The sequence below is a fragment of the Dama dama genome, chromosome 4 (assembly GCF_033118175.1).
Source record: "Dama dama isolate Ldn47 chromosome 4, ASM3311817v1, whole genome shotgun sequence".
Lineage (NCBI taxonomy): Eukaryota > Metazoa > Chordata > Mammalia > Artiodactyla > Cervidae > Dama > Dama dama.
The window spans coordinates 66,959,760-66,972,006 of NC_083684.1; the positions used below are offsets into that span (position 1 = coordinate 66,959,760).

Consider the following 12,247-nt stretch of genomic DNA (forward strand, 5'->3'; position numbering starts at 1 on the left):
TGATGAAAAGCAGACACAGCCCCAGGCCTGGGACAGGATATTTACCTGAGAAGCTGCCATTTTGGCTTCTTTCTCCTGCTCTGCATCTTGTCTGGGGACATTATGCAGCAAACTCACACCTGCGTATTGAGAAGATACCTTCAAAGGCATCAACACAGCTCTTTAACATGCAACTAATGCACCTACAGACAGAGGACGTTGAAAACCTGAAAAGGCCGACCTCTCCTGACCTCTGTCTCAGGAGAGATTCAGGAACAATCATTTCCGACCTGGAGACCAGCCTGTGAACTAATTTCTTGATTGTTTTCTCCTCAGAGAGAGCTCCTAACCCTCTGCTCACACAGACGATGTGACTTGACTGGCTTCCCTGGTCCAAATCCAGCTAGACCAACCTCTCCTCAGACTGAAGCCTGGTCTCATCTTTCTCAAATGGATCAGGAGCCACGTCCTCAAGCCGGGCCTCCCCTTAGAATCCCCTGGAGCACATCTTACGAACCACACTGATGCTCCACAGGACCCATAAAGAACTCTGTGGGGAGGGCACTGGTGAAGTTACTGCTTAACACTGGTCATGTGATCTTGATGGGAAACCAGATGGAAACCACTTGGTTAAAGATTCTTGCTGAACCATTTCCGTGAATACAAACCCCTCCAGGTCAGGGTCCCACTCTGAAAGATTATGAATATGCAGGTCTGAGGTGGGGACATGAAAAGAGTCTTTCGAGTGGGAACTTCTAGACACACAGAAGGCCAGCCTGACTCCCTGGGGAGGGGCTCTTTCTTGGATGGGTGCAGTCCTCCAGGGCCTGGTGCCGTGCCCTTGGAGGAGGGGAGGTGGGAGGTGAGTGCTTGGTGGGAATTACCTGGTGACCTTGTTTTTGTGAAGGCTCTGGTCTCAGAATTCTGCAAAGATACCTCAAGTCCTTAGCTCTTTTCACTCCCTCCCAAGTCGGGAGCCACATGTTTTCACAAAATGATTTGCATTGTTATCTTCTATCTGCAGGTAGGGGGCCTGCATCTTTTAGACCAGGAGTCTGAAGATGATTCCATCACAGCTTTCTTTGAACATAGACCAGGAGCAGCAGAGGACAATGGGTTAAACTTATTCAAACGAAGAAACTCAGACTTTGTAATTGGTGCCCTAAATGCATATTTATACCATCAAAAGAATGATCTGAGTTATAAAATGAGTGATATTGAAGAAAATGAACACATGAGTGTGTAGTTGTTGTTCTATTTAGTGTATGCATCTTTCTAGGGTTTTTTTTTTTTTAATCATCTTGCTGCAGTTTGTTCTCTGCTCCATTTTTGGAGTTATATAACATTTTCTCATATCTTTAAAGGTAATGTTAAGAAAATTAGAAGAAGCATATTCATTTTATAATATTATATGACTTAACTGAATATTTTAAATATTCAATACAATATATTCAGTGTGCATGCATCGGGACCAATGACTTTTCTTTTTAATTTAGAGATTTTTTTTTTTCATGGATCGTTTCTTTTCACAGCACCACTGAGAATAAGGTGCAGAGTTTTCCCTTATAGTTCATGCTCCCCCACATGGAGAGCATCTCTACTTATCTTTCCCTCCTAGAAGAGACATTCGTCACCACCACTGAATGTACCAGCATGTAAGCGGGCCTCTGAAGTGGAACCCGGGGTTCAGCAAAACCGTGATCACAAGAAAGGCGGTCACCTAATGCAGGTGTTCAGAGGACTGGCTGGTGTGAGTTTAACACCTGCAGGCTGCCTGCTCCACACACAGAGGCTGAGGCAGCAACAGCAAGGAGCAGTTCAGGTAAGCTCTCAACAGGACTCTGCCTGATCCTTCTTATTAGACCTCTCACAGTGTCCAAGTAGTTACAAAATGGGAGCGGTGGTACAACAGAGATATGGTGGAAAATATATGAAAGTATAAAAAGTTTAAAGCCAGTAAGGAACCAATTTCTACAGATACCAGCTCTCTGTGCTACCAGATAGTTTGTTATAATCTCTTCTCTATAACTTTAAGTAAGGTGGGAGAGGTTAATGTTGGTGGTGGGTTAACATTTCATTGATCACAATCAGCCAAAATACTAAACACCGTTCATTTTGATTAACTGTGTGTGCTTAGTCGCTCACTTGTGTCTGAGTCTTTGAGACCCGGACTGTAGCCTGCCAGGCTCCTCTGTCCATGGGGAATCTCCAAGCAAAAATACTGGAGGAGGTTGCCATTTCCTTCTTCAGGAGATCTTCCCAACCCCAGAATCGAACCCAGGTTTTGCACACTGTGGGTTGATTCTTTCCTGTCTGAACCACCATGGAAGCCCATATATGTATTAACTTCACACGTATTTGACATTTTACAATTTCACACATTATATCCTTTTACAATCCACTGTGTGATCCGTAATTAAAATACAGACTACAAGCATAGAGAAAAACTTATTTTTCTGATATAATAGTATGTAAATTGTGATTTATATGGTTTACACAACAGAGGATAGCAAACATTTAGGAAACATGGCCATACACTAATTAGAGGCCTTTTCTAGGAAGGGTTTCAAATACATTTCTCTTTTATCACAGAAGATATATTTCAACATTGTAAACTAATATTCCTGACTTGTGTTGATGTTATGATGATACAACAATATTTTAGTGAACTCTCATTGTGTTCTCTTCACAAATTAAGTGATATAACTATTGAAAATTTAGAACCAACCTCTGTTGCACTTTACATGCAAAGAGTCCATGACCACTTACATCATGGTGACCTCTAGGGATATTTGACATCAAAGATGAACACCTGTGTTTAGATATTCATTGTACATTTTACATTCTGGTTCCATTTTGTAATGGAGAATAGATAGAAATGGTTGCAACACAATATAGAAGGGCTTCTCTTATCTCTAAAGTACAAACCATAGAAATAATCTACATTTGCATACACACTAAAAATGAAGCACAGTATGGATTCCACAGTTGAATTACATTCATTCTCAAATAATCTCAAATCATGTCACTATAAACAGGATACCTTGCTAATAATTGTAAATTTCTAACCATCAACCCTTCATCTTGTGACCCCTACGAACATATTCACTTTCTATCTGTTGTAATTATGCATTACTCTCCATAGTAATTCTCCTTCAGAGGAAGTTCAGAAAACAGGATTGATGAAATCCTCACTACCTTTCAGTCTCTGATATGTATTTAGATTTGTGTTTTGATGAAATACATGTGCACATATTGGTTACATTATTTCCATATGTTTCTTGTATAAACTCTCATGCTTTCTGATGTATGTTTAGGGCAAACCTCTTCCATCACTTGTTTCATTACTAGGGCTTCTCTCCAGTGTGCGCTCTCAGGTGTTGAGTGAGATCACTGCTCTGACTAAAGGCTTTGCCACATTGCTTACATTTGTAAGGTTTCTCTCCAGTATGAATTTGCTGATGTTTAGAAAAAATGAGCTCTGGCTAAGGCTTTGCCACATTCTTTGCATTTGCATGGTTTCTCCCCAGTATGAATTCTCTGATGTTGGGAAAGACCTGAGCTACTGGTAAAGGCTTTGCCACATTTGGTACATTTCTAAGGTTTCTCCCAAGTATGAGTTCACTGATGTTCAGTAAGATTTGAGCAATGGATAAAGGCTTTGCCACATTCTGTACATCTGTAAGGTGTATCTCCAGTATGAATTCACTGATGTTGAGTAAAACTTGAAATCTGGTGAAAGGTTTTGCCGCAATCCTTACATTTATAAGTTTTCTCTCCAGTATGAATTTGCTGATGTTAAATAAGATTTGAGTTCTGATCAAAGGCTTTGCCACACTTTGTACATTTATAAGCTTTCTCCCCAGTATGAATTTGCTGATGTCGATTAAGATTTGAGCAATAGATAAACAGTTTGCCACATTCTTTAAATTTATAAGTTTAAAGATTTCTGGCCCGTATGCATTCACTGATGGTGACTAAGATGTGAAGTCTTACTAAAGGATTTGCCAACTATTGTACATTTGAAAGGTTTCCCATCTGTATGAATTATCCAATCTCTACTTAGATTGGATGAGTGAGTAAAGACTTTGATACATTTCTTACACTTGTTTTCTTTTTGTGGATTCTGAAGAGTCTGCTGTTGAATAAGTTCTGAAGACTGATTAGAAACTTTACCATATTCACCACAATTCTAAGTCTTCTCTCCAATAGGAGTATCTTTATAGAAAGACCTGATATTCGACAAATGGAACATCATAGTTACTCAGAAATGTGCACAGTTTTATTAGGACTCCTAAGAAATGAAACAGCAACCAGATTCATGAAGGTTGTCACAAGCCAAGAAGAGCATTTTAGTTCTCACTGTGAAAGAGAAAGGTAATCACCAGACAAGATTTCATCATGGTTTAACAGGAAGAAGGCAGCAGGTGATAGCCGTCTATGACAGAAACAGAAATAAATCCAGACTTCTCCTAAATCGTTTCCAATGAAGCAGATCTTCTGAAAACACAGGATGAAGAATAACTTCCTCGCTGATGCTTGGACCTCTCACCTGAGCCATCGGATCCATTCATTGACACGTACCTGGGTACATGGCCATTGTCTCCATTCTCCTTATACCCCTGGGATCATTCATTTGCTCCAGAAGAGTGACCATGTCCACCTTAGAGACCACAAGACCTGTTCATCAGAGAATGGAATATTTGTTTTGCTAGGGATTCATCACTTTCCAATCTAATATGTATCCAGGTGAGAAGAGAACGCATGGTAGAATGCTAAGACAGCCTAGAAGAAGATTTCCCCAAATACTTTATTGAAAGCACCTATACAACACAAACTAATACATAAAAATCAGATCCTGACATTCTGGTCACATAGTACAAGGCAAAAGTAAGTAGTGGAAATTTGATTTGAAGAGCGGGGTGATACCATTTTATTTTTTATTTATTTATTTATTTTTTATTAGTTGGAGGCTAATTACTTCACAACATTTCAGTGGGTTTTGTCATACATTGATATGAATCAGCCATAGATTTACACGTATTCCCCATCCCGATCCCCCCTCCCACCTCCCTCTCCACCCGATTCCTCTGGGTCTTCCCAGTGCACCAGGCCTGAGCACTTGTCTCATGCATCCCACCTGGGCTGGTGATCTATTTCACCATAGATAGTATACATGCTGTTCTTTTGAAACATCCCACCCTCACCTTCTCCCACAGAGTTCAAAAGTCTGTTCTGTATTTCTGTGTCTCTTCTGTTTTGCATATAGGGTTATCGTTACCATCTTTCTAAATTCCATATATATGTGTTAGTATGCTGTAATGTTCTTTATCTTTCTGGCTTACTTCACTCTGTATAATGGGCTCCAGTTTCATCCATCTCATTAGGACTGATTCAAATGAATTCTTTTTAACAGCTGAGTAATATTCCATGGTGTATATGTACCACTGCTTCCTTATCCATTCATCTGCTGATGGGCATCTAGGTTGCTTCCATGTCCTGGCTATTATAAACAGTGCTGTGATGAACATTGGGGTGCACGTGTCTCTTTCAGATCTGGTTTCCTTAGTGTGTATGCCCAGAAGTGGGATTGCTGGGTCATATGGCAGTTCTATTTCCAGTTTTTTAAGAAATCTCCACACTGTTTTCCATAGCGGCTGTACTAGTTTGCATTCCCACCAACAGTGTAAGAGGGTTTCCTTTTCTCCACACCCTCTCCAGCATTTATTGCTTGTAGACTTTTGGATAGCAGCCATCCTGACTGGCGTGTAATGGTACCTCATTGTGGTTTTGATTTGCATTTCTCTAATAATGAGTGATGTTGAGCATCTTTTCATGTGTTTGTTAGCCATCCGTATGTCTTCTTTGGAGAAATGTCTGTTTAGTTCTTTGGCCCATTTTTTGATTGGGTCATTTATTTTTCTGGAATTGAGCTGCAGGAGTTGCTTGTATATTTTTGAGATTAATCCTTTGTCTGTTTCTTCATTTGCTATTATTTTCTCCCAATCTGAGGGCTGTCTTTTCACCTTACTTATAGTTTCCTTTGTTGTGCAAAAGGTTTTAAGTTTCATTAGGTCCCATTTGTTTAGTTTTGCTTTTATTTCCAATATTCTGGGAGGTGGGTCATAGAGGATCTTGCTGTGATTTATGTCAGAGAGTGTTTTGCCTATGTTCTCCTCTAGGAGTTTTATAGTTTCTGGTGCAAACAGAATCCAACAACATATTTAAAAAAATCATACACCATGACCAAGTGGGCTTTATCCCAGGAATGCAAGGATTCTTTAATATCCACAAATCAATCAATGTAATACACCACATTAACAAATTGAAAGATAAAAACCATATGATTATCTCAATAGATGCAAAGAAAGCCTTTGACAAAATTCAACATCCATTTATGATTAAAACTCTCCAAAAAGCAGGAATAGAAGGAAGATACCTCAACATAATAAAAGCTATATACGACAAACCCACAGCAAGCATCACCCTCAATGGTGAAAACTTGAAAGCATTTCCCCTGAAATCAGGAACAAGACAAGGGTGCCCACTCTCACCACTACTATTCAACATAGTGTTGGAAGTTTTGGCCACAGCAATCAGAGCAGAAAAAGAAGTAAAAGGAATCCAGATAGGAAAAGAAGAAGTGAAACTCTCGCTGCTTGCAGATGACATGATCCTCTACATAGAAAACCCTAAAGACTCTTCCAGAAAATTACTAGAGCTAATCAATGAATATAGTAAAGTTGCAGGATATAAAATTAACACACAGAAATCCCTGGCATTCCTATATACTAACAATGAAAAAACAGAAAGAAAAATTAAGGAAACAATACCATTCACCATTGCAACAAAAATGATAAAATATTTAGGAGTATATCTACCTAAAGAAACAAAAGACCTATACATAGAAAACTACAAAACACTGATGAAAGAAATCAAAGAGGACACAAACAGATGGAGAAACATACCGTGTTCATGGATTGGAAGAATCAATATTGTCAAAATGGCTATTCTACCCAAAGCAATCTATAGATTCAATGCAATCCCTATCAAGCTACCAACGGTATTTTTCACAGAACTAGACCAAAGAATTTCACAATTTGTATGGAAATACAAAAAACCTCCAATAGCCAAAGTAATCTTGAGAAAGAAGAATGGAACTGGAGGAATCAACCTGCCTGACTTCAGACTCTACTACAAAGCCACAGTCATCAAGACAGTATGGTACTGGCAGAAAGACAGAAATATAGATCAATGGAACAGAATAGAAAGCCCAGAGATAAATCCACGAACCTATGGACACCTTATCTTTGACAAAGTAGGCAAGGATATACAATGGAAAAAAGACAACCTCTTTAACAAGTGGTGCTGGGAAAACTGGTCAACCACTTGTAAAACTTGTAGAAAGTTCTAACTTGTAGAAAGTGTTAGAAAACTTTCTAACAGCATACACAAAACTAAACTCAAAATGGATTAAAGATCTAAAATGTAAGACCAGAAACTATAAAACTCCTAGAGGAGAACATAGGTGATACCATTTTATATCACAGAACTTATAGAATTAGCACTAAGCTTGAAGTGGCAGATTACATCAAGGAAGATAAATATTTAAGTCATCATGAAGTCTTCTTTCTAAATTCACAACTTCCCATTTTCCCATACAAAGCAGGGATCTCAAACGCTGTTAAAAGAAGCAGAAGACTCCAAGAGACATTCTAGAAATGCAGGAACCAAAACCCTGAGAGCAGATAAGAGATTCTGGAAGGAAGCTATCCTCAACCAAAGTGGACAGGTTCCTATAGTTCTCTAACATCATGTCCCCATTGACTGAGGTCCAGGCAAACCACTCCTCTTAAGTGAAACCTATGGTCACATCCTGGAGCACCAGCTGTCCTGGAAATACAGAGTACAGATGACATGTGTCCGTGAGAAGACTTCCTAACGTGCCCCAAGAGAAGAAAAGAAGGTCACAGAACTGGTTTCGATATAGGAGACTGTTTGGTGTATAATTTTTACACAGAAATATTTTCTACCAAATTCCTAACACAAGAAATGACAAGATGTGACCCACAAATGATTTCAGAAACTATTCTGATCTGGAAGAGAAATGATAAAATAATCAGAACAACATTAGCTTTTTTTTTTTTTTTTTGGCCACACCACCTGGCTTGTGGGATCTTAGTTCCCTGACCAGGGAATGAACCTGGGACCCCGCAGTGAAAGCACCAAGTCCTAACCACTCGCCACCTAGGAATTCCCGGCATATTTATTTTTTGAGTGTTGTATTTGTATGACACAGGATGAATTGTCTATCAAGGAAACAGGTAATATTTTTTAAAAGCACACTCCGATCCAAGAGTTCTTGAGTGGGACAAATGTGTCATTTATTTTAACAAGCTTAGTTTTTTCTTAGTATTTTTAACAAGCTTCTTTAAACTAGTAATGTTGAAAATTCTGCTCCATGAATGACCGTTTTGAACAGTAATGAAGTACAATAAGTACTTATAATAAGTACTTGTAATAATAAGTAATGTAAGCATTCATACTGACTTTTGAATTTCAAGTGTTTAACAAATTTTACAGTTCTAATAAGATAGCATCCTTAGTAGCAACAATCATTTTAACTATTTACTCTATACTATATATCTTTCTGATAGCTTTTATAGAGTCTTGGATGTGCAATGGAAACAATTTAAAAACAATAATGTTGTTGTCCCACCTTTCTGCAAATATATAGTGAACATTCCTTAAACACCTTAAATTTATTTCACTTCATGTACTCTAAACTTTAACTAATAATACACAGACAAATACACAGGGACAACTCTGAAGAAAGTTCACAGAAGTTTTTCTAATTGTGAAGAAGACAAAAAACAAGAAAAAGAATTGATCAAATCATTTGAACATTTTCATGTATATATATATAAAATGGAACTATTTATTCATTTCACTAAAAGGAAACAATCTAAGGACATGGAAAATATGTAAGAACAATTTTCAAAGGTTGGAATAAGTAAAAATATTCATGAAATGATGATGTCTTTTATATATACCCTAGGTTTCTGCCTGAACACACAGATGCACACATAAAGATACTTAAGGGAAAAGCAATCTTCCATAAGTAACAGATCTTTTGGAAGAAACATTTTTAATCTACCTTTTTTAAAAACTCATGTGTATTATTGCATTTATGGTAAAAAAAAAAAATTCTAAATTGTGCACGAATGTGTGCTAAGTCACATTATGTCCAACTCTTTTTGACCCCATGGGCTGTAGCCATCCAGACTTCTCTGTCCATGGGATATCCCAGGCAAGAATACTGGAGTGGATTGCCATTTCCTTCTCCAGGGGACCTTCCCAACCCAGGGATCAAACCCAGGTCTCCTGCATCGGTAGGTGGATTCTTTACTACTGAGCCACCTGGGTTCACTGAAAACAATTTTTCCTCTTTAGTAACAGTAATTAAAAACACAATATGAGAAACAGTCTACATTTTATTAGCAAATATACCATGACACAGATTTAGAACACATTTCCAAAAAAAAAAAAAAAAAGAACACATTTCCAGACCTATGTGAACAAACTGTAAATCTTTACTGAAGCACATAAAGCCTGAAAATCACAAGCTTTACTTGGAAGATGTAGTGATAGAAAGACTACAGTGACTGCAAATTCAAAACAATGAAACTCAAAGCAAACATGGATATTTCAAATATAAGTCTCAGCTGTATCTAGGGGAGCCAACATAATTTTGAATTAAAAAAACAAAAAACACCTAAATAAAGGGAACCTCCCAAATTACAGATGAAGCTATCACTGTATAGACTAGTTGAAATTTCAAAAGAGATGAAGCAAAATAGCTTACAAGGTAGCCAAAGAAGCTCACCTAAAGAGAGACTTAGACATTATTTTGAACAATAAAATAGAAGGCTTAAACACAACATAATATATTGTAATCATGCAACAGGTGAGGTATTCCAAGGTAACATCAAAAATAAGACGGGGGAAAAATATCAAAGGGCATAAAGGAAACATTAAGGTTTCAACGTTGTGTAATAAAGAATTTAAGGACTTGCCTGATGCTCCAGTGGGTAGAAATCTGCCTGTCAGTGGAGGGGACACGGGTTCCATCCCTGGTCAGGGAAGACCCCATAAGCCTCAGAGCAACTGCCACAACTGCTGAAGCCCACATCTTCCAAGCCTGCCAGGGATTAATGCAACAACTGAACCCGTGCCTTAGAGCCAGAGGTCCACAACAAGATAGTAGCCCCTCCTAATCACAACAGAGAAAGACCAAGTGCATCAGCAAAATCCCAGCATAGCCAAAACTAAATAAATACTAAAAGTTAAAAATAAAAAAAAAATCTCGGAGACTTTGGTCCCCAGGGTCTGGAAGTTTTTAAACTACTCTTGGAATTTAAGTTTTCTTACTCTTGGAATTTCCTTAGTGACTGCAGTGGCTTTATTACTCTCCGTACGCCCTGATAGTTTATGCTAATAAGATGATTTTTGGTGGGCGCCTAGTTTAATAATGGGATGACTCAGGTTGTGAGGCTGGGCATTTCACAAAGACCAATGAAGTGACTAGAGGTTTGGGGCTTTGAGCCAGTTGGGCTTATTAGTCCAACCTCTAAAGAGGGGAGAATGCTGGAGATGCTATCAACCACGGCTACGTGGCTAAACCCCAATAAAAACTCGGGACTTAAAAGCTTGAGTGAGCTTCTTTGGCTGACAATAGTGTTTTCTGTCACACTGATGTGCCAGGAGGGCGACGGGTCCCTTGGGATGATGACTATGGTTAAGTCCAAACAAACCCATTAAGAAGTTAAGAAGCTTATCAAGTCCAAAGAAACAGCATTTCAGGAAAGAGAGACAAAAGAAACAAATATATGCCTCTTACCTGGGAACGACTCATTTCTGACTCCTTGCTTTCCTCTTCCTCTGGGCTTCCTTCTAAGGTAAGATCAGTCTTCTGAAGTGACCCCAGAAAACAGGCCGTTCAATGCTTAGAAAAACACAGCGAGCTCCCTGTAACACAGCCCCACACAGAGGGAGGATCTCAATAGGTACAAATCACAATCCTCTACGGCCACTGACACAGCAGGGATTCTGGAACACAGAATCAAATGAGGTGGTTTTACTTTCATTCTTTTCTTCAGAACTTGAGGCCCCTTATGTGAAAACCACGTAATCTACGCTGACCCTCCCCTTCACACTATAGGCGAGGCCCTGACCAACCTGCATACAGAATAGAGCCTCGTTCAACTCTTCATGGATCAGAGACGGAGGGGTTGAGCAATGCAGGACTTTAAGCAGCGGCGTCTACACGTTAGAAGGTAGAACTGCCAGAGAAAGATATGGATCCTAGAACGATACTACCAGAAATGTGATGTGGGCCCTAGGGATGCGGCAGTTAAGATAAAGGATTTCAGAACTTCTCTCAGAGCGATGCTGGGACACACCGGGGGCAGGAAGGTGGCGACAGTAGTTTTAACCTCCACCAGTTCAGTTCAATCACTCAGTCGTGTCTGACACTTTGCGACCCATGGACCACAGCAGGTAAGGCTTCCCTGTCCATCACCAACTCCAGGAGCTAACTCAAACTCATGTCCATCCAGTCGGTGATACCATCCAACCATCTCTTCCTCTGTCGTTCCCTCCTCCTGCCTTCAATCTTCCCCAGCATCAGGGTCTCTTCAAGTGAGTCAGTTTTTTGCGTGGACAAAGTATTGAAGTTTCTGCTTCAGCATCAGTCCTTCCAATGAATATTGAGGACTGATTTCTCTTAGGATTGACTGGCTGTAACTCCTGGTAGTCCAAGGGAATCTCAAGAGTCTTCTTTAACGTCCAAAGACACCCCGGAAACACGTGTGGAGGACATCAGGCTGAGCGACTACTAAATCCGGGTTTTAAACAAACATAGCAAACTCACTGGAACTCCTCCGTTGCTAGTCTACATTCACTTCCGGGTCTGCAGGTTACGGCGCCCGCGCAGGTGGAGGAAGTGGTACAGACGGAGGTGACTGGGCTACGCCAGGGCCAAGGAGCCGCGAAATAAGGGCAGTGGGCGGGACGAGGCCTGAAGCGCAATTGCGTAGGGGCGGGGCCAGAGGGGGCGGAGCCTTATCTCCCCTCGCCCTGCCCCTGTCCGTTTTGGGATCTGTTGGTCCTTCTGTCGGGAGAAATATGCCTGAGAAATATCAATAACCTCAGATATGCAGATTGCACCTCCCTTATGGCAGGAAGTGAAGATGAACTAAACTTGATG

General features: G+C 39.8%; 1 protein-coding gene across 1 annotated transcript in view; it reads right to left on the bottom strand.

The window, feature by feature from the left end:
- LOC133055200 (zinc finger protein 208-like) overlaps nucleotides 1–12,247 on the bottom strand; it is a 135,192-nt gene that overhangs the window by 19,517 nt on the left and 103,428 nt on the right. Inside the window, 5 exon segments of the mRNA XM_061140627.1 lie at nucleotides 46–119; nucleotides 2,908–2,936; nucleotides 3,328–3,450; nucleotides 3,452–3,918; nucleotides 3,920–4,171. Coding sequence (XP_060996610.1) covers nucleotides 46–119; nucleotides 2,908–2,936; nucleotides 3,328–3,450; nucleotides 3,452–3,918; nucleotides 3,920–4,171 — 945 coding nt within the window.